At 39.7% G+C, this 27123-nt stretch overlaps 1 protein-coding gene across 1 annotated transcript in view; it reads right to left on the minus strand.

Moving 5' to 3' along the window:
* Dhc93AB (Dynein heavy chain at 93AB) overlaps positions 1-27123 on the minus strand; it is a 646785-nt gene that overhangs the window by 296618 nt on the left and 323044 nt on the right. The window contains exons 36-38 of the mRNA XM_070089003.1: positions 20153-20249; positions 19833-19955; positions 19370-19531 (exon numbers count right to left, since the gene is read on the minus strand). Of these exons, the coding sequence (XP_069945104.1) occupies positions 19370-19531; positions 19833-19955; positions 20153-20249 (382 nt within the window). The remainder of the gene's footprint in view (positions 1-19369; positions 19532-19832; positions 19956-20152; positions 20250-27123) is intronic.

Consider the following 27123-nt stretch of genomic DNA (forward strand, 5'->3'; position numbering starts at 1 on the left):
GGGGTGAGGGCAGAGTGCCCATAGGCAGCTGTGGAGTTTGTGATGTGGAGGGTGGGGGCAGAGGGAACAGTGTGTGGGTTTTGGTTCAGCTTGTTCAGCTGTGTTGGTGTTGTCACAGTGTGGGTGGGGTTTGTGGTGGGGGGTGGCGGCAGAGTTCCCATAGGGGGCTGCTCTAGGGGTGAGGTTTGTGATGGGGTGGATGGGCGCAAAGGAAACAGCGTGCGGATTTTGGTTGAGATTATTCAGGTGTTTCAGGGTTGTTGTGGTTGGAGTCCTTCTGCCGGTATCTCTGTAAGGTGTATTTGTCCTTCCGCCTGAGTCAGGGTTCTGCTCGTCTTCATCGACACATCCTGTTCCTCCTATCGTCTTTTTACTGTCTCTCTCAGTATCATTCTTTCCTGCTGTGTTCTGTCGTGATCTAGGTACACTCTCCGGTACTCTGGTTTGTCCCTCAGTCGTGCTTTCTCCTGCAGGACCCTGGTTCGAGCTGATTCTGCCTTGAAGATCACTTTGACAGGCCGTCTTCTTCCACCTGCAAACCACCCAATTCTCCGAAAATTTGCCACCTGGGTCATGTCTCCCTTATCTATTGCTTTCATGATACCTTCAATCACTTTCTTCTTCCCCTGATTTCTTTCATCGTACGTTTTCCCTTCGACTTCTTGGAGCCCGTAGACAAACACTGACCTCTCCCTCTCCCCCTCTTACTGTATCTCTCTTTGCATCCTCTGAGGTGTTTTAGCTCTTTTCATCGAAACGTTCCTGCCTTCAACTCCTGCCATTGCTGCAGCCCCTATGCTCTGTGGACTGTCTTCCCTACCCAGCTGTTCTCTGCCACTGTAGTTGACTGTTAGAGTCTCTGCATATGTCATGTCTCCTTCTTGTCTTCAGGCTTCTCATTTGGTCTTCCTCTACTCATCTTTACCTGAATCACTACAGCCCCCTTGTCTGTGACTGGTATAGAAGTTCCTGATGTCATGTCTGTACTGTCATTTGTCTCTCTAGTCTGTTTCAGGTTTTTTAGCTCCTCTTCTAAGCACTTTATCTTATCTTCTGCTGCTAAGACTTGTAGTCCCCCACTTCCTGCTCTCTTTAGTTATCCTCTCCTCCATTACCCTGCCGAGCTCTGCTAGCTTCCTTCCCCACTCTTCCTCCATTTTTGTGAGCTCTAACTCCCAATTTCTCTCCCAGGTTCTTCCCTCCTGGGTTTGACCTCCAGACCCCTGGGTCTCCGCCCTCTTGGGTTACCCATTTTTTTTACCACAGAAAGGAGCTTGTGTGAGAGAGAGAGGGAGAGAGAAAGGAATAGAAAGAGAGGGAGAGCGAATGATAGGGAGAAGGGTAGGGCTGATGAGTGGGAAGGGAGGGAAGTGAGGGGAAGTCAGGGGGGAGGAGTAGGAGGAAAGGGAAGATGAATGGAAGGTATGTGTGAGGAGGCGAGAGATAGAGAGAACGAGAGGTGGAGAGAGAAAGATAGAAAGAAAGAGAGAGAAATAGAGGAGAGGGAGGGGAAAGATGGATAGAGGGAGAGAGAGAAAGGTAGAGAGAGAGAGAGAGAGAGAGAGAGAGAGAGAGAGAGAGAGGTACAGAGAGAGAGAAAGGTACAGAGAGAGAGAAAGGTAGAGAGAGAGGGAGAGAGGGAGAGCACAGGGGAGAGAAATCTAGGGAGAGAGAGAGGGGGGTGTGGAGGGAGGGACGGAGGGGGTTAGGGGATATGCGAGGTGTATGTGTGTGTGTGTATGTATGCGTGTGTGTATGAATGTGTGTGTGTATGTATGTGTGTGTTTGTGTGTGCCTAGGAATAATGCTCCTCACTTCTAAGTATTCGTACTGCTAATAAATACCAGTAGTAATTCCAGTAATTTTAAAACATTGTCCTCTTTGCTTTCGGGCCGAGAGGATCTACTGTGCAGACACTCCTCAGTTGCCTGGCTGCGGTGGTGTGAGGTGGTGCTGTCGCGCCTCTGCTGTCAAACCAGGAGAACTACCATTAGTCAACATGGCATTCAGTCATAGACGCCGGATCAACACTGTCGGAATTGAGCTTCTCCGAGGGGCAATATTGCCTGTTTCGGCACAAGTATTACTACCCAAGATCATCAGAGAGACGTATGGCATTCAGGATGGAGAGTTATACGGGGTAGCTTTAAATGGAGCTCACAGAATTTTTGTGAAATTGCTCACAGCAACGGTCTACGAATCGTCAGTCAATCGTTTTCAGGATGTAAGTCTTGATGCTACACCAGCTGTTCGTGTGAGGATGATTGACGTATCCAGACATTACACATGGATCAAACTTCGTAACGTTCCCTTCGAGGCAGATGAGGCAGATATTAGAAGAGTTTTTGACAAATATGGGACAGTTCGTTTGGCCCAGCACAGTACGTGGGTGACGGGAGCCTATGCGGGTCTGCCGGAAGGCACTTTTAACCTAAAACTGACATTGTGACACCCCATACTGTCATACGTGTACCTACAGGAATTCAGAACACAGGTCATGGTTTCGTACGCCGGGCAAAGACGTACATGCCGCCTATGTTGGGAATATGATCACATAGCAGCGGCGTGTGGGAAGTGGCAACGAGCTCCTGGCCCAGAGGTGGAGGCATTCGCTCCTGCAACGGAGGAAGCAGGTGGGAAACAACGACGTAAGGGAGGGCGTGGTCATCTATGGAGCGAGATAGTGGATGAGGCACATATGGCTGGGGTAGAGGGTGAGGCCCTCGACCAGTTAACTGGCCCAGAGACTCTTCCAGAGGCAAGTGATGAGCAGAAAGTACAGGAGGAAGTGTTGGAAATTGAGGAGGAATTGGCTGAGGTGTTGAACTCTTTGTCACAGCCTGAGGAGGCAGTTGCACCTGAGCAGGTAGTAGATGACGAGTTGATGGCCGCAGTGCGTCAACGACAGGAGAATCACACGGACTACAAGATTGATAGCGTGGCAGAGGTGTCACCGGAATCAATGAACCAATGTACAGTGGAAGTAGAGGTTCATTGCTATAGAGGATGTGATCATCATGAGGAAGAGGGCTGCCCTAAGAGATTTAATGAGGGATATTCGGTTAAGGGATGCATTTGAGGGGGGGTGTGGGAGACAGAGCATACGTTTGTTAGGAGAGGGTATGCAGCGAGGTTAGACAGAGTGTATCTTTCTCAAGGGGTTGTAGTACAATCTTTCAAAACTGTTGAGGTAGCATTGTCGGATCATAGAGCAGTGGTGGTGGAGGTAGGGTGGGAGGCACTTGCGGAAATATACAGGAGTTACTGGAAATTAAACATAAATGTGTTGAGTGATGAGGAGGGGTTAAATGGATTTTCTGTTCTATGGAAGGAGCTTAGCGAGGACACACAGGGGGTGGAAGATGTGAAATGGTGGGATTGTGTCGCTAAGGAAAGAATTAAGAAATATTACGTGAGGGAGGGTAAACGTATAAATAACTTAAAATATGGACTTTCAAACTATTTAGAGGACAGGTTAAAGGGTTGTTATGGGCAGGAGGCTGTAGGGGGCAACTATCCTATGGACGAAATTGTCGAAGTGAAGGGGAGACTGAGGGAGTTACAAATTGAGAGGTTTCAAGCGGTAAGGGTGCAGGCAGGGGTAGAGGAGGTGCTATGGGCCGACAAGCCATCGGCGTGTGTTCTGCGGCATCAAAAGCAAAGGCAGCAGGTTACTGCTATCCCAAGGTTAGAGGTACACAAGTCGGCGGGAGGTTATAGGGTAGGTCAAGAGATAAGGGCTACAAAAGGAATGTGTGCATTTGCGGATAAATGGTATGAAGGGTATTGGACAAGTGGGGGGTGCGGAAGGGGGTGGCTTTAAAGAGGGTGTTTGAGTATGTGACATGCAATTTAAGGAACAGTGATAGGAAGGGATTAGGAGGGGTAATTACGGTAGAGAAAATAGAGATGGCATTAAGGGGAATGAGGAAGGGCAAAGCACCGGAATAGACAGTCTCCTGGCCGAATTTTATCTGAAACATTGGGAGTTGATAAGGGGTTTCATGGTCAGGTTATTAAATTAGATGAAGGAGAAGGGTGAGATGGGGGAGAAGCAAGCAACAGCAGTTGTAGTGCTGGTCCCGAAGGGTAAGGGGCAGCAAACCCTCAAGGAGTACTGTGCCATATCGCTGTTATGTACAGATTATAAGGTGTTTGCTAAAGTCTTGGGTAATAGGTTTAAATGTGTTGTAGGGAGAGTGGTTTCGAAAACGCAGTTTGGGTTGCCTGGAAGGTCGATGATTGAAGGTCATGGGATACTGAGAAGTTTTGTGAAGTCAAAAGAGGGGAGGGGGGCGGCGTTGTTGGCTTTAGACTGGCAGGGGGCCTATGACAGAGTGGAAAGGGGAGCATTGGGGGCTATACTCAGGAGGCAGGGTTATGGGGAACAAATAGTTAATTGGGTAACCACGTCGTACAAAGGAGCCAAGATGCGGGTACAGATAAGTGGATGCTTGGGGGAGGAGACTGCAATGGGTAGGGGACTTAGGCAGGGATGTCCCATGTCACAAATATTGTTTGCGTGCATTCAGGACCCCTTCTATTGAATGGTTGAACGTAGTGTATGTAATAAGAGTGGGGGTGGAGTGGAGGTAGGGAAAGTATGGCCTGGATTAATAGGATATGTAGATGATACAACCATCCTGGTTTGGTAAGGGATGTCGCTGAGGGTTTTGGATGATGTGCAATTGTTTGGACGTGCAACAGGAATGCAGATAAATAGTGAGAAGTCAATGGTCATGGGGTTGGGAGATTGGGTAGGGGGGGAGGGAGATGTAACGTTGTGAGGAAACAGACGGTGTCTTTAAAAATTTGTGGTATCATCTATAGGGATGACCTGGAAGCGGCACTAGAGGAAGACTCGAATCTGTTGCTGGAAAGGATCCAGGGGCGTCTGGATGCAATGATACCTCATCATCTGACCCTTGAGAATTTGTACAAAACATTCTTGAGTAAAGTACATGCTGACCTGAAATTCATCTGTAAAACCTTCAATTTGTGGATACAAATGAGTACGTGCTTACCTTCCTAGAGTGTAAAGATATTTACCAAGTAGTGGACTTCTTACTTCTTCAGTCTGTTTTCTGTCTCTTGTTTCATTTTCACTACTCCCCATACCTACTCAAAATTGACAAAGACAAATAGACAAGACAAAGGACTCTGCTCTTGACTCTCGCCCAGGCAGGTCATAGCAGCTCTCCTTACTTACTCTGTCTCCCTACGATCCCCGTTGGGGAGGGGAACCTTTACCAGCGTTGTCATCGCCTTGACTTACACGATGAGCTACGCAAATCGTGTAAAAATCAAACCAAGAAATGGTACAGTTGATGATTCAACGAAGATTGCTCTTGCAACTGTTGTTCAGGGAGCACTGGAAGTAAAATTCAACACCATATTGTCACTGAAAGAAGCATTCATTGTCGTGTGTCACGATGATGCTGAAGCAGAGAAGCTACTCACTACAGAAGCCATCACTACTCTTACTACTCAAGGGTTTACTGTTACGTCATCTCCTGCCCTCAGGGCAAGGAAATCAGTATTCCTAAAAAAAATGGACAAGATTCTGACGTCTCAAACACCTGCTGAACTCAAGTCATCCATCGAGACGCAAAATACTTGGGCTACTGTTGACAGCATTACAAAAATCCCAAATGCAACGTCCATGATCAAGGTCACCTTCACCGACGTGAACATGGCTGCCACTGCACTGAACGAAGGTCTTGCTGTCTACTACTACTACATCAGCCCTATCTACATTGAAGCAGAGAGATATCAATACATCCAACATTGCTGGAACTGTTATTCATACCTTCACACCACCAAAGCATGTCCAGTAAAAGACAAGAAGTTCCGCACTACATGTGGTAGTGAGGGACACACCTTCAGTTCCTGCACCGCTGCTGCTCCAACACAACCAGCGTGCTTAAACTGCAAGAGTAATGATCACCATACACTGGCAGCAAAATGTCCTACAAGAAAGGATATTATGAAGAAAACACAAGATGCAGCAAAGAAAAAACCTACTAGCAACACTCCAACGTATGCAGCAATTGCAAAAATACAAGCAGACACTACAAAATTACTTCAAGCATCTACTCAGCCCGCCTCCACCACCACCACTACCATCACTCCTCCAACATATGACGTAACGAAGATTCACTACTGTCTACTATACGCTCATATGCAAAACATGGCTGTACCTGGATCATTTAACTCTACCATCAACGAGTTATTTGCATTAAATAACATGCCTTCATTTACATTTCCAGCATCTCCACCTTCTGAAGAAATTCTCAAATTCACCAAAAACTTAATCGCCAACTCTTCTGCAGAAGTTCCATCAACACCACCAACTAGTGACGTCAATCCAACAACGACCAATGAGAAGCCTCCACCGCCACCACCTCTCACTGAATCCAACCAATCAGAAGCCTTACCACCAGAAACATCTTCTAATTCGTCTACTGAAGTTGAAAACGAAGCAACACCACCTTCCTCTACTCCACCACCACCTTCTCTACTTAGCTCACGTCGATTACCTGGAACACCATGGGTTAAACACAAAGGACTCATATTCTACACCATGAGGCTATACCCTGCAAGTATGACTCGCCTAGAACTCATCCAACATCTCCAAGACAACACTGTATCGTACCAAAGCGAAGAAAGACCATTCCCTACCTACAACCAGATACTCCACCAACTCCAAACCAACGAATACTACTACAGCTCTCCCATAAGTGTGATACAACTCTCTCGAAAACAATTTACCGCACTGATAAACGGTTTAAGACCATAACCAACTCATCCTGCTTGCTGCCTTCTGACACTCCCAGCTCCTACCGCTGCCTTCGCCATCCTCTCCTAGTGAGCCAAGCAATGACATCAGTCAAGCCTCTCTATCTACGTCTCCAGTACTTTTGTACCGCATGTCCCAAAGTGGTTGGGCCACTTGCCTTGATTCCTCCTCTTCCCCTCCTCCCCATCCTTTTCCAGTTATTTCCATCCTTCCTTATCCTTCTTCCTTCCCATCTTACGACAGCTCTCGTCGTCCTTGATCTTGATCTTGATCATACCTACTACTACCACTGCCTCTTCCACTACCGACATTACCTCTACCACCACTATCTCTGCTTCCTCCTCTTTTTGTCCCGTCACTTCCCTCCTCTCCATTATCATACGAACTCCCTTACCTTCGTGTGTTAGTGTGACTAGTTAATGGTCCAAGTCGGATCGAAACGTCGTCATAAAGCTTCTTTCTCTTATGTGTGGGTTATTCGTGTAAAACTAACATAGTTGAATTAATCTCGTTAGGCTAGCATGGCATAGTGGATAACATACTGGAAAATCATTTTAGGACTGATTCGCCGTGTGTTGGAAACTCGTTCCACTCAGTGAATCATTACCACACAGAATGTAAGCTTTTCACCGAATATAATCCTAGGATAATAAAGATAATTTCTGCTACGTTTACTTATACAAGTTAGAAGGTTATGAAAATACTACCAGCATATATAATATTACTGATAAATGTGCATAGAGGAGGCATAACTAACGCCTTATATTTTAAGTTACTTCCAATAGATTTAACTCTGATCAATTTTTAAATTTAATATGTGGAAAAATTCATATATAACGTTTTAAATCGTGTTTCGTAATAGTTCACATGACCATAGAAAGAAAGTTCAACCAAACAAACATCTTTTTAATACTGTAACTAATAATATACGAAGTGACAATTTATTTACACTCTTTTTGTAAAAACAATGAAAGTAAATAACTATTACAGGCTTCCTATCAAAAAAAAATATTTCTGTGAATGCGGTCGAGCTCTAAGATGATAAATAGCATCTACTAATTAAATTTTTTATATAATTATCATTAAAAACGGTAGAAAACAATATAAAATACTGACTTAGATCAGTAAATGCAGCTTCCTACACGCACTACTGACTCAAGAAATCGTAATGACACGATTGCAAATAAACCATACCCCCGGCCGGGATTGAACCCGCGGTCATAGAGTCTTAAAACTCCAGCCCGTCGCGTTAGCCACTAGACCAGCTAGCTATGGTGTAGAAATATACCTAGTTGGATGAATCTTATTGTGGCTAGCTGGTCTAGTGGCTAACGCGACGGGCTGGAGTTTTGAGACTCTATGACCGCGGGTTCAATCCCGGCCGGGGGTATGGTTTACGCACTACTGTTAAAACTGGGTATTAGTGTTATCAAACTAACGTCAGCAACAACTTATAATTCTCGTTCACTACAGAAAATACGACGTTTCTATATTTATAATTTATATAATACTTAAATGATTATTAGAATAGGGTATTTAAAAATCAGAAAAGTGTTATTGTCATATCTTTCCTTTATTATTCATTTAAAATTAATTTATAAGATATTATGATGACACTTTTCTGTCTTACAAACCTACCCAAATATATTTTTTGAAGAAATAATTTAATTTCTAAGCACAGAAACATTCTATTAAATGTAAAAAAAAAGGAATAATAAATTATCCTGTCTTGATATAAACTTATATATGAAGACTACATTTCTGGTCTAGATTTCATTTTTCTTAATGTTTTCTTCCCACTTTGTTTAATGAAAATACTGTTATAAGTTTAATCAGTTATCCCGGAATGAAGACCTGGAGGAGATTGCACCAGTTCTTTTCCTTTCTTCTGATTTTTTCTTCCTCCAACTTTTCGGTGTTATTTTGCTCATTACTCGAGAACACCTTATTCAATCGGCTTCAAATTTTCAATACTTGTGTGCGGGGTAACACGGACCAAATTCGTGGAACAACTGCCATGTTCAGGTACACTTGAAACATTCAGAAAAGGTGCCAAAATTTCAGTGATGGCGGACAGTGAAATTCAGATGAATAGGTACAATCTGATCATTTCTGTGTGAAATAGTCTGGAATTTTTAATTCAATTAAATAAAAATAAATAATATTCCGATTATTTCTTTCATATTTAATGGTTCATGCATCTTAGGATTAGTTTCGTCTGGATGTTAGCAAATTTGTTTTTTGTGGTAAATATTAATCAAAAATTGGAATCGCTGGAAATTGTTCCATGAATGGAATACGGCTCGTCAAATCTGTTTAAAATTTTCACCACAGGTCTGGTGTCATCAATACAAGGGACAGGCTGCTGTTGGGTGCCGTAATTTATAAACTTTATTGAATAAATAGCGATATTCATTTTTTATTCAATAACCAAAGAATGCTTCTGATTGGCTTCAAAATATTATTAACGATGCATTCAATAAGAAGGATGTTACACCATGAGTTCAGTCTGAGTACGAGGTGAAAATTGAAATTTTACTGAAATATTTAAAAACACTTACAATCGCTTAATTCAGATTACTCGAGAATGCTTTTTCAGATCAGTTTCAAACTTTTACCACTTAAAGACTTTGATAAAATACAGCTTGTCACTCACTCTCAGCTGCTTAAAATTCAATTTCTTTAACTAAATCTTTTCAGATGACAAAACTAGAGAATGCTTCTTCCGATCATCTTCAAACCCTAAATATTAGTGACTTTTAATAAAAAAAAATAATATGGGCTGTGTGGGAGCGAATTTCCCAGTTTTATCAATATTAGAATGTTTAATATCATCAAATCAAATAAATTTTCTAACAGGATTGTAGAAAATTTTAAAAAGAAAGTAAATGAGAAATGAAAAATGCCAACAAAATTCCGAGGTTTGACGGTGCCAAGTTAACGATGGGAAATTTTCCGATTTTTCTGATCATTCATAGCAACATTATCATTTGCTTTCTAAAAAAAAAATAATCGAACACGCCTTATTTGATCAGCTTTAAATGTTGAACGTTTGTATATTGTATCATGAGCCAGTGTTACACAGGTCATTCCAAAATTTTGTTTTTTTTGTGAAAGGTAGGGAGAAACAGGCTCCTCTGACCCACCTTAGAATTTTAACACTGGTGCCGTGATTGGTCGAAGGTTCCAGTGTTTAGTGAAGAGTGTTGATGCCAGTGTGTTACTTTTGATCTCAAAATGAAATATTATTTTACCTTAATGTTGATGAAGAGTTCTTGATCCAAGAAACTGAACTTATCTTCCCCTTGTTTTGATCGAATCTGAATGCCTCCCAGTACATAGGCGCTGTATAACCTCTACAATTGTATAACCTTAACAATTGTCAACGGGATCAGTCTTCAGTGACTGATGAATCTTATGGAATGGATGAAACTTCTCATGAGTGTAGACTGTGTAGACACTAATAATGTAGGATTTTGTTCAGTAACTGGAATATGCATCATCAGCTGGTAGTGTTGATGTGCTTTCCTTGGTGCTAACTATATCTTGATTACTTGTTAGTCTGCATGCCCCAATTTTATTAATTAAATTCGTTTTTGTGAAATAACTGGAGAATGTCTCTTCTGATCAGAAATAATACCAAGGTTAAATAAACTTAATTGTCTTTTATGTGTCTATAACATCTGTGCTCTCAAGACTATTATTAAAAAAGAATGCATGTTGTGTACAGAAAGGTTACACTAAACGTTCTTACTTTTTAAAAAGTCGGTCAGTCTTAGAGAAAAATCTAGACTGACATTTTCGTGTGTAAGTTGCATTTTTTGGGGGGGAAAAAATGGAATATTTTAAATATTTCCTTTCAAGTAATAATTTGTGAGTGCCGCGTCTGATTAACTTCCAGTCTTCCAGCTGATCACTTGACACAGCAACATCTGAACCACTTCAAGCTCAATATGCATATGTGTTTCCGTATATTGATATTTTCTGGTCCCCTCGAAACATTTCAATTAGATTTGACTAGTTTATGTCCTAATGCCATATTGAAGAAATTTGGATATTTTTTTTTTCCAGATTATGACTTATGAATGTTTTTTCCTCATTATCAACTTATACTGCACTCTGTACCATTTAATTATCGCATACAGTGAGGCACAGGGAATACTGTGTTACATGACCCAGTAAAGAAGGTGGAATGAGTTATATTCAGATTCCATCAGAGTAAGGAGAGGATAAGCCCAGCTCCTTGGATCAAGATCCCCTTATCAACTTCAAGACACCCCCGATCAGGATACATAATTCATTTATGTAATGCTAAATATTTCTATACGTCAGTATAGAAAAATGACAAAACGAGATACACTAGTGTTGAAATTTTTCAGTCGTTTAGAAAATGCTTTCCGAAGTTACTGCTTGGAAAATAACTTTAGGAATGGTAATACTTGACCAAAGTTCAAAATTTGAAGCCAGTCAGGTTAGGCGTTATGAGATTATCAAGGTTATGAGGTTATCAAGGTTATGAGGTTATGAAGGTTATGAGGTTATCAAGGTTATGAGGTTATCAAGGTTATGAGGTTATGAAGGTTATGAGGTTATCAAGGTTATGAGGTTATCAAGGTTATGAGGTTATCAAGGTTATGAGGTTATCAAGGTTATGAGGTTATCAAGGTTATGAGGTTATCAAGGTTATGAGGTTATCAAGGTTATGAGATTATCAAGGTTATGAGGTTATCAAGGTTATGAGATTATCAAGGTTATGAGATTATCAAGGCTATGAAGTTATCAAGGTTATGAGGTTATCAAGGTTATGAGGTTATCAAGGTTATGAGGTTATCAAGGTTATGAGGTTATCAAGGTTATGAGGTTATCAAGGTTATGAGGTTATCAAGGTTATGAGGTTATCAAGGTTATGAGGTTATCAAGGTCATGAGATTATCAAGGTTATGAGATTATCAAGGCTATGAAGTTATCAAGGTTATGAGGTTATCAAGGTTATGAGGTTATCAAGGTTATGAGGTTATCAAGGTTATGAGGTTATCAAGGTTATGAGGTTATGAAGGTTATGAGGTTATCAAGGTTATGAGGTTATCAAGATTATGAGGTTATCAGGGTTATGAGGTTATCAAGGTTATGAGGTTATCAAGGTTATGAGGTTATCAAGGTTATGAGCTTATCAAGGTTATGAGGTTATCAAGGTCATGAGGTTATCAAGGTTATGAGGTTATCAAGGTTATGAGGCTATCAAGGTCATGAGGTTATCAAGGTTATGAGGTTATCAAGGACAGCGGTGGAGGAAATTAGTAGAAGACTAACTGGCACAAAAACACCAACGTCAAAGACCTGGGAGTGATCATGTCGGAGGATCTCACCTTCAAGGACCATAACATTGTATCAATCGCATCTGCTAGAAAAATGACAGGATGGATAATGAGAACCAAGCCCATGATGACACTCTTCAGGTCACTTGTTCTATCTAGGTTGGAATATTGCTGCACACTAATAGCACCTTTCAAGGCAGGTGAAATTGCCGACCTAGAAAATTTACAGAGAACTTTCACGGCGCGCATAACGGAGATAAAACACCTCAATTACTGGGAGCGCTTGAGGTTCCTAAACCTGTATTCCCTGGAACGCAGGAGGGAGAGATACATGATTATGTACACCTGGAAAATCCTAGAGGGACTAGTACCGAACTTGCACACGAAAATCACTCACTACGAAAGCAAAAGACTTGGCAGACGATGCAACATCCCCCCAATGAAAAGCAGGGGTGTCACTAGCACGTTAAGAGACCATACAATAAGTGTCAGGGGCCCGAGACTGTTCAACTGCCTCCCAGCACACATAAGGGGGATTACCAACAGACCCCTGGCAGTCTTCAAGCTGGCACTGGACAAGCACCTAAAGTCAGTTCCTGATCAGCCGGGCTGTGGCTCGTACGTTGGTTTGCGTGCAGCCAGCAGCAACAGCCTGGTTGATCAGGCTCTGATCCACCAGGATGCCTGGTCACAGACCGGGCCGCGGGGGCGTTGACCCCCGGAACTCTCTCCAGGTAAACTCCAGGTTCACTAAACATATGAGAATTAAAAATGCTTTAAATACGCGTGTTTTTAATATTTCTTAATATTCATTTTTATGTTAAATTTTATTTATAATTCTATACCAACCAAAAAGAAGAAATATTTGGTTTTGCTTTGTAAAGAAAGTCTAATTTAATTAAAAAAATTCTATAAAATTGACAAATTGCAAGGTACAAAGCCCAGATTATATAAAAACATTAATTTCAATTAAGATGCATTAGTTGTGAACACAGCCAAAGGAGGCATACTCTAGTTATTATTTGGAAGAGAGTATATTTAATAAAAATGGGTATTTAAATTTTACCTGGAAGTGATAATGTCAGAGGATCTCGCTTTCAAAGATCACAACAATGTATCTACCACATCTGCTAGAAAAATTATAGAATGGATAATGAGAACCTTCAGAACAAGGGACGCCAAGCCCATGATGATTCTTTTTAAATCGTTTTTTCTTTTTAGGCTGGAATATTGCTGTACACTAACGGCCCCTTTCAAGGCAGGCGAAATTTCTGACCTGGATAATGTACAGAGAACATTCACTTAAGTACGATAAAGCACCTAAATTACTGGGAAAGGTTGAAGTCCCTTGATTTGTAAGCCCTGGAACACAGGCGAGAAAGATACATGATAATATACACTAGTAAAATCCTAGTGGGATTAGTGCCAAATTTCCACACGAAAATCACTCCTTACAAAAGTAGGGAAGCCACGAGTGCACTAAGAGACAACACAGTAAGTGTTAAGGGGCCAAAGACTGTTCAACTGCCTCCCAGCATATATAAGGGGGATTACCAATAGACCCCTGGCTGTCTTCAAGAAGGCACTGGATAGGCACCTAAAGTGAGCACCTGATCAGCCGGGCTGTTGTTAATATGTCGGTTTATGCGCTGCCATGAGCAACAGCCTGGCTGATCAGACTCTGATCCACCACGAGGCCTTGTCACACACCTGGCCGCGGGGGAAATTGATCCCCGAAACCCTCTCCAGTAATACTCCAGGTAAGTGAACGTCAAACATTCTTTTAATAAATCCCGTCAACACTAAAGGTTTGAAACTTTTCAGAAAAATCATTCACCAGTAATTACTCTGAACCCAACGATTACAGTTTTTTTAATGAGTTATATTAAAATTTTAAAATTGCAGCTAAACAGTCTAAACTAGACTTTCCTTCTCATAAAATACATCAGTATTAATATTTAGAAGGCAATAATACAAGGCAATCGTTATTTACTGAATGGGAAATTAATATCAAGAGGGACGTCTGCAGCAAAATACAAATGCTAGCCAAGCTTTCTGCGGAAATAATATTACCAGGCTGAAAATTTGAAGGTGATCACAAGAGGCGTTCTCCAGTTATCGTACAGATAACATCATTTCCAAGTTTAATAACAAAAAATTGTGAATTGATAAATTTTCCTCCAGATGAATTGAACGTATTGGGTACTGTCCTGTCCATAATAGGCATCAGATATTAAATATTAAAGCCATTCAGAAGAGGCACTCAAATATATTTAACCTGATTTAGAAATTATACGACATACGATTTTAGAGGTTATAGGAAGCATTCCAGGATGCTGGGAATATGTTCAACAACTGTGATCAAAGAACATCTGCATAAATTAATTGTTCCCAGAATCATACTCTACATATCGTACAGAAACGTTGAAAATTTGAAGCCGATCAGATGAGCCATTCTCGTGTTATGAGATGAAAACATCAGGATGAATAAAAAATAAAAAAAATACAATTCTGGCAAGGAATTAGAGGTCTCCTTGGAAGATACCTGATGAGAGACATTAGGAGACCCTGTACACCCAACACAAACTCAAGAATACATGGGTCAGCGTAATCCATTGAACACAAGCATTCCTGCAGAATTTACAACACTAGTAATGCTTGCTTACAGCACCACAGTTTAGATGCCAAACTCACGGCTTGGGAAAAAGTTACACTATTATTAGTTAAAATTTAAAAAATTAAACATAATCTAGTGTTCTCGACAAGAATAATGGCACGAAAACCTTAGCTATACCCATCATCCCCATAACTTTAGAACAATAAAAACGTAAGAAATTGCCTGGGCCAGTAAGTCACCTGCTGCGCTCCTCTCTAGATCTATTTTGGCTCTAAAATCTTAAATCTTAATTCTCGTTCACCTAGGTGTTTTACCGTCATCCGAGCTGGGTGCGTCATTCTTGTAGGATTGCATGGTCCTGTGGGTTAGAGCGTCATGTGCTAACGCCCATCATGAGGCGGGCCAAAGCAGCAGCATATATATATATATATATATATATATATATATATATATATATATATATATATATATATATATATATATATATATATATATATATATATATATATATATATATATATATATATATATATATACATATATGCAAACAATCGCAGACCGGCGATCTTAACTGTACAAGACAAGCCACGGGAAGAGATACTTCTGAGTACATCGGTAGAACATTCGACTATCTCAGAGCAGGACATTTAAACGGACAAAGAGCACATTGTATTCCTTTCATTATTTGAAAAGGTCACACAGAATAATAGCTATCCATTTCTACAGTATCTAACAAGAAACTTATTTTCTCAAAACACATGACCTGTTATAAACGATTAGAAAAAGATTTAGGCTGGCTTTTTTTATATCTTATAATTTCATACTTGACATGTCAGAGACCCTCCTACCCCATATGGGTAGTAGGGGGATGATGGTAGGGTGGGGTTGGCACGGACCACTAACCACAGTCTAAGGGTAAGCGTAGCCAGTGACACCTACGCTACTCTGAGACCACTCTCCCTGCTTTGGTTGTTCCCTTGCAACATTGCACAGCTCCAGATGACGCACTGAGAAGTGTGAAAGTACTTGAGCTAAAGATTTTTACCCCCTTCCCCGCGGCTTGTCCTGCAGTATTGCAGTGGCTCTGCGCCTTGCTGCCCAAATTCACACAGAATATATGTGTATTTGCGGCGAAGCGCAAGCAGACCAATACGGTCTAGATGGTCATAACTGTTCCAAAACCAAGGGCTGGCATGCAAGACACAATGAGGTCAACGACATCATAAAGAGAACCCTTGCCACTGCTGGATGCCCAGCCGAGAGGGAGCCCCGATCACTAGCAGCCAACAATACCCACAACCCAGCAAACCGCCGCGACGGTATTACCATCTATCCTTGGAAGAATGGCAAGCTCTTAGCATGGGACTATACCTGTGTGTCCACACTGGCTGACACCTATATCCATCACAGTGTCGGGCGACAAGGAGGAGCTGCTTACAACAGGGAGGAGTACAAGATCAGCAAGTACAGGGACATAAGTCAACAGTATCAATTTGTCCCAGTGCGATCAGAGACCTTGGGATCATGGGGAAAAAATGCCACACGTTTCCTTAAAGAACTGGGTTCCAGACTCATCGACACTACCACGGACCCAAGGGCAGCCACTTTCATGTTCCAGCGCCTCAGCATGACCATCCAGAGGGGAAATGCTTGCTGCATACTTGGCTCGCGTCCGGCTTCAGAGGAGCTGGAGGAAATTCATGATCATTAATACTTTGTATCATTGTATTCATGTTTGCGTTTTCTGTAAATGTATTCTGTTTATTAATAAATGTTCACATAGAATATAAAATATAGGGGGTGGTAGGAGAAGAAAATATTCAAACAGCTCCGGGGAGAACCTTGAGTTTTCCCTGAGGTACGTTTATTGTCTTCTCTGAGGATGAGGGTCCCCAGTCCAGCTATAGAGGTGGTACCTCCCTATATCTATTAATATATATATATATATATATATATATATATATATATATATATATATATATATATATATATATATATATATATATATATATATATATATATATATATATATATATATATATATATATATATATATATATATATATATATATATATATATTAACAAGTCGGCCGTCTCCCAGCGAGGCAGGGTGACTCAAAAAGAAAGAAAATCCCCAAAAAGAAAATACTTTCATCATCATTCAACACTTTCACCTCACTCACACATAATCACTGTTTTTGCAGAGGTGCTCAGAATACAACAGTTTAGAAGCATATACATATAAAGATACACAACATATCCCTCCAAACTGCTAATAACCCAAAACCCCTCCTTTTGAGTGCGGGCATTGTACTTCCCATTTCCAGGACTCAAGTTCGGCTATATAAAAATAACCGGTTTCCCTGAATCTCTTCACTAAATATTACCCTGCTCACACTCCAACAGATCGTCAGGTCCCAAATACCATTCGTTTCTATTCACATCTATCGAACACGCTCATGCACGTCTGCTGGAAGTCCAAGCCCCTCGCCCACAAAACCTCCCGTACCCCTTTCTTCCAACATTTTCGAGGACGACCCCTACCCCGCCTTCCCTCTCCTACAGATTTAAATGCTCTCCATGTCATTTTACTTTGATCCATTCTCTCTAAATGACCAAACCACCTCAACAACCCATCTTCAGCCCTCTGACTAATACTTTTATTAACTCCACACCTCCTAATTTCCACACTCCGAATTTTCTACATAATATTTACACCACACATTGCCCTTAGACAGGACAACTCCACTGCCTCCAACCCGTCATCCGAGAACATCCGGTGTTGTGGACGTCTCTAAGCCAATTTCATTTTACTCCCTGTTTGGTGTACTAGCCCAAGGAGCAGTATTTTATATTATTGCATTATAATATCACTCGTTCGTGGGTACAGTAATATAAAATATTGCTCGTTGGGCTAGTACACCAAACAGGGAGTAGAATGTAAGCAGCTCTCGGATGACGGGTACAACATCTAGTTTGGCTAGATGCGTCATTCTTGAGAATTGTGTGGTCCCGTGGACTAGAGCGTCATATGTCTTCTGCTCGCCATGAGGTGGGCCAAAGCAGCATGGGTTCGACTCCTTGGCTAGTTCCAATGTTGTCATTGATGAATTCCACTCGTTTGTGGGCAATATATATATATATATATATATATATATATATATATATATATATATATATATATATATATATATATATATATATATATTCGTGTTTATATTTTATAGGTGACGTTTATTTAGATTATTATTAGCTTTTCTTATAAATTTTATATACCCAGCGTGCATATATATATATATATATATATATATATATATATATATATATATATATATATATATATATATATATATATATATATATATATATATACTGTGTGCATAATGGGAGTTCTTATGGAAAAAGTAGAAAACTGTCTGGTACCATTTTATTAAGGTGTTGAGTCCAGCTCGTCGCTTACTGAAGTCTTCATTGATTTCCATAATTAATCCCATTTTTAATATTTAGGTAATCATGTTAAAAATAATATTTACTTATCAAAATTATATATCCATGCCGTTTAATGGGAATTATATATATATATATATATATATATATATATATATATATATATATATATATATATATATATATATATATATATATATATATATATATATATATATATATATATATATATATATATCTGCTACAATGCAGTGTTAAACATGCCAAAATATCCTTTTCATAAGAATTTTAACAGTTTTTTGTTGAGCAAATATACTATTATGACACTTAAAGCCAAGCTAAGAAAGTAGAGCAGAGGGAGGGAGGGAGGGGGGGGGGTAGAGTGCAGTTTTGTTGCACCTAAGATGCATCAGGCAGGAGTGCCAGGCTCCTAGGAGTATCAGGCAGGAGTGCCAGGCTCCTAGGAGTGCCCGGCATCTCACTTCAGCTATGAAGCATTACCAGCTGTATACACAAAAATAAATACCTCTATCACCATCTCTTTCTCTTCATCGTCGCTCTTGGACGGGAAAAAAAGGGTAAACAAAAGTGAGAGAAATTCTACAGAAAAATGTATGCAGGATTTTAACTATTTTATCTTGTTGATTCAATACTTATACTGCGCCATGTGGTGTATTATACAAAAAAAGCTATTATTCCTAGGCTGCAGATCTATGAAAAAACATATCATTACAACTAGTAACATGCTGTCTGCCTTCTATTCCTCACGTCTGAAAATATTTCTCTACACAAATATTACTATTCTTTCTTATTTAGCATGCAGTTACAAATCCATTTATAATAACCATTTCAACAGAATTGTGTTTACCGCTTCTCTTTTGAAATATGATGTGTAATAAATCCTACCTGTATGTATTCTCCTCACTCAGGGACTTTTCATGGACCTGGAACCTAACCAAGGAAGGAAAAGGCTTGCCTTTCCTAACTAAAAGTATTTTACACAGCTTAAATACAGAAAAAAATATTTTACTTAAATAGCTGTATGAACAATAACAAAGACTTTTGAATTCAATATTAAGTTTTAACAGCTACAAATAACAAACATCTTGATTTATTTTTTAAATTAGAATGGCTTGGTGTGACGTTATTTTTTATAATTTTCTAGTGCCGGGGTATCAGTGGAAGCTTACCTCGAAGATCTTCTTGGTGACGTCCACCTGCAACTTGCTAAGCATCTCCATGTCCTTCTCCTCAAGGAGTCTATCACCGTATACCCGTTGAGTCTCGTGAAGCCAACATCGCAACAGTTCTAACGGAGCCTTTACCGTCTCTCCGGTGCAGAATAATAGACCCTGAATTCAAGCAATACCGGCAAATATAATCACTAATTAGGACCAAATCCGCTTTGATGTAAAGTATCAGTTTACTTCTTAATCTATCTATCGGAAAGTCTATAAATGTATTCCTTCGCCTCTTTACGAGGACAAATCTCTTCTTAGTATATTTTGAGCACCCATATAAAATTTACAGTATTTCTCCCATTTTAAAAGATAAATTCCCTCCATTATCTTGGAAACTAAAGAACACTCAGACACTTGGAATTTTACGTTATGGACCTAATAAAAGCCAGAATCAAGATTCTGGCCATCTCACCTGGAATATGTTAGTTAGATCGCGGAGATTGAAGATGTAGTGGAACTTGGTGGCAGTGGGAAGGAAGGTGACACTCACTTTCTGGTGCAGCTGGAGGGCAGCTTGCACCAGCGGCTCCGTCATCTAAAGATTTTTTAAGTGAGGTCTTGGGTAGACAATATTGCTGGTGGCTTATTTTATTATCAGCACAATATATTTGCAGCAATTATTAAGGAAGATTGATCTGATTATGCAATTTAATTCACATGCACTCGTACGTACACGAACACAAACTCAAAGGCCCACATTCACAAAACACACAATTACAGAAAATTACCCACCCTGGTCAAATTTTGGTTGAACTTCATAGAAGGACTCTTGAGATGTTGATCTAGTAAAGATGAGTAGATGAGGTTCAGACTTTCCATCGATGGGAAGCTGAAAGTTAAAGGAACGAAGCTTTATTTTAAATATTATTTTTTTTTAAATCTCTTAATTGTAGCTCACCACACATGTAAAGTGACTTTATGATAGATGTCACTTCTTCCATTTATATAAAAGACCAAAAGCAAATCTTCTTGCTATCCGGTTATAAATCTCATTTCATTTATGTTGCCCCTAACCAATCTGCTCTTGTTTTCTGTTGCTCCATAAACCCTCCATCGTACTGTATCCTCTCTGCTTACTAAGTACTGTATCCTCTCTGCTTACTAAGTACTGTATCCTCTCTGCTTACTAAGTACTGCATCCTCTCTGCTTACTAAGTACTGCATCCTCTCTGCTTACTAAGTACTGCATCCTCTCTGCTTACTAAGTACTGCATCCTCTCTGCTTACTAAGTACTATATCCTCTCTGCTTACTAAGTACTGTATCCTCTCTGCTTACTAAGTACTGCATCCTCTCTGCTTACTAAGCACTGTATCCTCTCTGCTTACTAAGTACTGTATCCTCTCTGCTTACTAAGTACTGCATCCTCTCTGCTTACTAAGTACTGCATCCTCTCTGCTTACTAAGTACTGCATCCTCTCTGCTTACTAAGTACTGTATCCTCTCTGCTTACTAAGTACTGCATCCTCTCTGCTTACTAAGTACTGTATCCTCTCTGCTTACTAAGTTCTGTATCCTCTATGTTTACTAAGTACTGTATCCTCTCTGTTTATTAAGTGCTGTATCATCTCTGTTTATTAAGTACTGTATCATCTCTGTTTATTAAGTACTGTATCCTCTCTGTTTATTAAGTGCTGTATCATCTCTGTTTATTAAGTACTGGAAAGTTCAGCTCTTGTATCATCTCTGTTTACTAAGTACTGTATCATCTCTGTTTACTAAGTACTGTATCCTCTCTGTTTACTAAGTACTGTATCCTCTCTGTTTATTAAGTGCTGTATCATCTCTGTTTACTAAGTACTGTATCATCTCTGTTTACTAAGTACTGTATCCTCTCTGTTTACTAAGTACTGTATCATCTCTGTTTACTAAGTACTGTATCCTCTCTGTTTACTAAGTACTGTATCATCTCTGTTTACTAAGTACTGTATCCTCTCTGTTTACTAAGTACTGTACCCTCTCTGTTTATTAAGTGCTGTATCATCTCTGTTTACTAAGTACTGTATCCTCTCTGTTTATTAAGTGCTGTATCATCTCTGTTTATTAAGTGCTGTATCATCTCTGTTTACTAAGTACTGTATCATCTCTGTTTACTAAGTACTGTATCCTCTCTGTTTATTAAGTGCTGTATCATCTCTGTTTATTAAGTACTGTATCATCTCTGTTTATTAAGTGCTGTATCATCTCTGTTTACTAAGTACTGTATCCTCTCTGTTTACTAAGTACTGTACCCTCTCTGTTTATTAAGTGCTGTATCATCTCTGTTTACTAAGTACTGTATCCTCTCTGTTTATTAAGTGCTGTATCATCTCTGTTTATTAAGTACTGTATCCTCTCTGTTTAGTAAGTGCTGTATCATCTCTGTTTATTAAGTACTGGAAAGTTCAGCTCTTGCGGTATTCTTATCATCCTTATCAAGAATAAGACGACCGTAATTCCTTTTTCCAACAAATGACAGAGAAGCATTAAGAGAAATTGGTTAAATGAAGGAAGGAGAAAAAGATAAAAAGGAACAGATTTTTTTTCAGTTCAATAATTGATAATTGCTGAACATATTTCTTATCAACCTCTGTGCATACTTCCAGTAATGGTGATTTTTGTGTATATCTTTATTTTTGCAAAATTAAAAAGTTTGTTTTAATTAGAAATCAGCACTGAAGTGTCAGCCAACGGTTAAAGTTGTAAAATAAAACTTAATAAAGTTTAGATGTGAATGATTTAGGATAGGCTTCATTAGGTTATATTACGTTCATATTACTTAATGCATCCTAACCCAACTTAACCAATAATAACCTAATCTTATAAATAAATAAATATTGTACAGTGGAATTCACATTGTAGTATGTAGAATTATGTTTAATAATGTTATAAAAAGTAAATTTACACTTATCACAATAAGAACTCACTTCAAGAATGACAGATATAGAAATGCCGTGGTTTTTTTTATGCTGTCTGTGAGAGATGACTGATGTGTGATTGATCAGCAGCGTCACGTAACAATATTAACAGTCGGTCTGCCGTTCATTGTTACTTTCTAGCTAAAATAAAATATTTTTTGAAAGGAATAGTATTAAATACCAACACGATGAGAAAAATAGACACATATCAGTATAATATTTTCCATTATTTATGCTATTATCTCTTGCAATAAGATTTCCACAAGAAAAAACTATTATTGAAGAATTAGACACAGGTGCAGCAACTGCGTAAATAAAAAAAAAAGGCACAACATCGTGACTGGAACGATACACAAATAACCCGCACATAGAAGAGGCTTACGACGACGTGTGCTGGCTATTTGTGTAACAACTGCATGTTTACTGTGTAGACGTTTCATCGACCAGTGGCTTTATCGATGCAATACAAGGACAGAAACAAGAAGACTGAAGATGTTGAAGATGAGGTAATCAGACCCTGAGGTTAGCAACAGGTGTTCTGCACCCAAGTCTTGATGAATTTGAAGTACCGCAGGAAGAAGTGGACTTGTATACTTAAGTCAGATAAGATGCAGCAGAGACAATGTCTTCATCTGCTGCTCCTCATCTGACTTCAATATATAAGCCCACTTATTTCTGTGCTTCAGATATTCATGACCATATTTTTTTAAAAGGGTGGATAGGTAAGAGCGAAACGCCTCGGCCAGATGACCAAAAATTCCAGCAGTGGGTCACCGGGTGACTAAGACTCGCTACGTATGTTTATTGCGGAAACGTTTCGCCAGTATAAAGAAGATCGTTCTAGGATTAGGAGCTGGATGTAATAAGTTCCTCAGCCTGGGGATATTTGGGTTCAGACAATCAAGTTCGATGAAGGTAGAACATATGAGCGGAGAAGAGGCTAATATACCTGGAAAAGATGAGGTAAAGCAGTTGGAGGCTGCATCACATGAGGACAAAATCCGCTAGTGGAAGTATGTCATTCCTACACGTTAGGCAAACATTGAAGAATTCCTTGTGTCAAGATCCCAAGATGCTGTGTCTGATAGGTATTATATAAATGGCTTAGAAAACTGGCAAGTCGATGAATGAGATTCTTGAGCAACATTTAGGTATCTGTAATGTGGAAACGTTTCTTAGATCTAAAAGATGTATGCTGATTTTTTAGACGACTATTCGATATGTTTCCTACCATTGGGGTTAGTACTTTGCCCAACCATTTGGGTAGGTTATATGTCGCAGACCCGACGGAACTAATAATAGCCAATTATGGGTCTGCACCGTATAACTTATCCAAATGGTTGGTCAAAGCACAGAACCTAGTGGTAGGTATCATCTCGGATGCCCACCTAAAACACTGAGTAGATCTTATAAACTGCATAATCTGAAAATTTTGAGTGATTTCACATTCGTAAGAGTTGTTCAGTCGAGTCCTTGTTCCGGAATTGTTGTCTTATTTGGAAAATGAATAAGACAAGTTCTCTATGTCATTGCCCAGAAATATTATTGAATTAAACTGTGTATGGTAAATTAAAAATTCGTATTTGAGGGAAAGTATTACGCCAAAAACATGGGGTGGCAACGAGGAATCTATTGTCACGTTCCTATCTTACGAATTTACTAATTTTTTCACTAAGGTGTTTGAGGAGGTAGATCATGGTAATGAATATGATATTGCGTATATGGACTTCAGTAAGGATTTCGATAGAGTTCCACATCAGAGGCTATTGAGGAAACTTAAGGCACACGGAATAGGAGGAGAAATTTTTTCCTGGGTAGAGGCATGGTTGACAAATAGACAGCAGAGAGTTTGCATAAATGGGGAGAAATCAGAATGGGGGCACGTCATAAGCGGTGTTCGCAACAAAGCTAACAGAATTCTTGGCTTCATATCTAGAAGTATAAATAATAGAAGTCCTCAGGTTGTTCTTCAACTCTATATATCCTTGGATAGGCCTCATTTAGACTATGCTGCTCAGTTCTGGTCATCGTATTACAGAATGGATGTAAATGCTCTGGAAAACGTACAGAGGAGGACGACAAAGATGATCCCATGTATCAGAAATCTTCCCTATGAGGATAGACTGAAGGCCCTGAATCTGCACTCTCTCGAAAGGCGTAGAATTAGGGGGGATATGATTGAGGTATATAAATGGAAAACAGGAATAAATGAAGGGGATGTAAATAGTATGCTGAAAATTTCCAGCCAAGACAGGACTCGCAGCAATGGTTTCAAGTTGGAAAAATTCAGATTCAGGAAGGATATAGGAGAGCACTGGTTTGGTAATCGAGTCGTGGATGAATGGAACAAACTCCCGATTACAGTTAATCAGGCTAAAACGTTGTGTAGTTTTAGAAATAGGTTAGATAAATACATGAGTGGGAGTGGGAGGGAGTGAGTTGGAACTGACTAGCTTGTGCTGCTGGGTCTGGTGCCGTGCTCCTTCCTTGAGAGGAGGTGGCCAGACTGGGTGGGTCATTGGGCTAATCCGGGGGGGATGACATGGACCTTCTCCACATGGGTCAGTAGGCCCGTTGCAGTGTTCCTTCTTTCTTATTTTTTTTTTCAATAAGTCGGCCGTCTCCCACCGAGGCAGGGTGACCAAAGAGAAAGAAAATCCCCTAAAAGAAAATACTTTCATCATCATTCAACATTTTCACCTCACTCACACATAATCACTGTTTTTGCAGAGGTGCCCAGAATACAACAGTTTAGAAGTATATACGTATAAAAATACACAATATATCCCTCCAAACTGCCAATATCCCAAACCCCTCCTTTAAAGTGCAGGCATTGTACTTCCCATTTCCAGGACTCAAGTCCAATTATATAAAATAACCGGTTTCCTTTAATCCCTTCACTAAATATTACCCTGCTCACACTCCAACAGCTCGTCAGGTCCCAAATACCATTTGTCTCCATTCACTCCTATCTAACACGCTCACGCACGCTTGCTGGAAGTCCAAACCCCTCGCCCACAACACCTCCTTTACCCCCTCCCTCCAACCTTTTCGAGGACGACCCGTACCCCGCCTTCCTTCCCCTACAGATTTATACGCTCTCCATGTCATTCTACTTTCATCCATTCTCTCTAAATGACCAAACCACCTCAACAACCCCTTTTCAGCCCTCTGACTAATACTTTTATTAACTCCACACCTTCTCCTAATTTCCACACTCCGAATTTTCTGCATAATATTTACACCACACATTGCCCTTAGACAGGACATCTCCACTGCCTCCAACCGCCTCCTCACTGCTGCATTCACAACCCAAGCTTCACACCCATATAAGAGTGTTGGTACTACTATACTTTCATGCATTCCCTTCTTTTCCTCCATAGATAACATTTTTTGCCTCCACACATATACCTCAATGCACCTCTCACCTTTTTTCCTTCATCAATTCTATGATTAACCTCATCCTTCATAAATCCGTCCGCTGACACGTCAACTCCGAAATATCTGAAAACATTCACTTCTTTCATACTCCTCCCCAATTTGATACCCAATTTTTCTTTATCTAAATCATTTGATACTCTCATCACCTTACTCTTTTCTATGTTCACTTTCAACTTTCTACCTTTACACACATTCCAAAATTCGTTCACTAACCTTTGCAATTTTTCTTTAGAGCCTCCCATAAGCACAGTATCATCAGCAAAAAGTAACTGTGTCACTTCGCATTTTGTATTTAATTTCCCATAATTTAGTCCCACCCCTCTCCCGAACACCCTAGCATTTACTTCTTTTACAACCCCATCTATAAATATATTAAACAGCCATGGTGACATTACACATCCCTGTCTAAGACCTACTTTTACCGGGAAGTAGTCTCCCTCTCTTCTACACACCCTAACCTGACCCTCACTATCCTTACAAAAACTCTTTACAGCATTTAGTAACTTACCACCTATTCCATATACTTGTAATATCTGCCACATTGCTCCCCTATCCACTCTATCATATGCCTTTTCTAAATCCATAAGTGCAATAAAAACTTCCCTACCTTTATCTAAATACTTCTCATATATATGCTTCAATGTAAACACTTGATCTACACATCCCCTACCCACTCTGAAACCTCCTTGCTCATCCACAATTCTACATTCTGTCTTACCTCTAATTCTTTCAATAATAACCCTACCATACACTTTTCCTGATATACTCAGTAAACTTATTCCACTATAATTTTTACAATCTCTTTAGTCCCCCTGCCCTTTATATAAAGGGACTATACACGCTTTCCGCCAATCCCTAGGTACCTTCCCCTCTTTCATACTTTTTGTGGAAAATACTGTATATTTTCCGGAAATACGGTAATTTATAGGTAAATAGATGGCCTATATTGTATATAATAAAAATTATGTTGTCGAAAATGGAAAACCCTGCGCCTGCACAGAGGACACTCGCCATTGTTTTTTTGAATTGAACAGAACGTTAATGAATAAGGGGAAGAATTTTCGTGCTCTAGAGGTAAAATTGGGCTGACACCTCTCAAATAGGAGCCGAAATTGTTGGATGTGCATTCCTGCACAACTTGGGATATCAGGCGACTGGACAAGACAGCTCCATGCACCTCAGATAAATTTATGTTTAACTCTGGCCATTGTTATTTCATGTATAGACAGTGAGGTTTTCTGAGTATGATACACATTAATCTCCAGTCAAACTGGTGAGTGATATTAAGATATTTTCCTTCTATTATGTAAATGTGTGTATATATAATCCTTTTTTAATTTTAATATACAGTCCACAAATTTATATA

The sequence above is a fragment of the Cherax quadricarinatus genome, chromosome 27, assembly GCF_038502225.1.
Source record: "Cherax quadricarinatus isolate ZL_2023a chromosome 27, ASM3850222v1, whole genome shotgun sequence".
NCBI classification, from domain to species: domain Eukaryota; kingdom Metazoa; phylum Arthropoda; class Malacostraca; order Decapoda; family Parastacidae; genus Cherax; species Cherax quadricarinatus.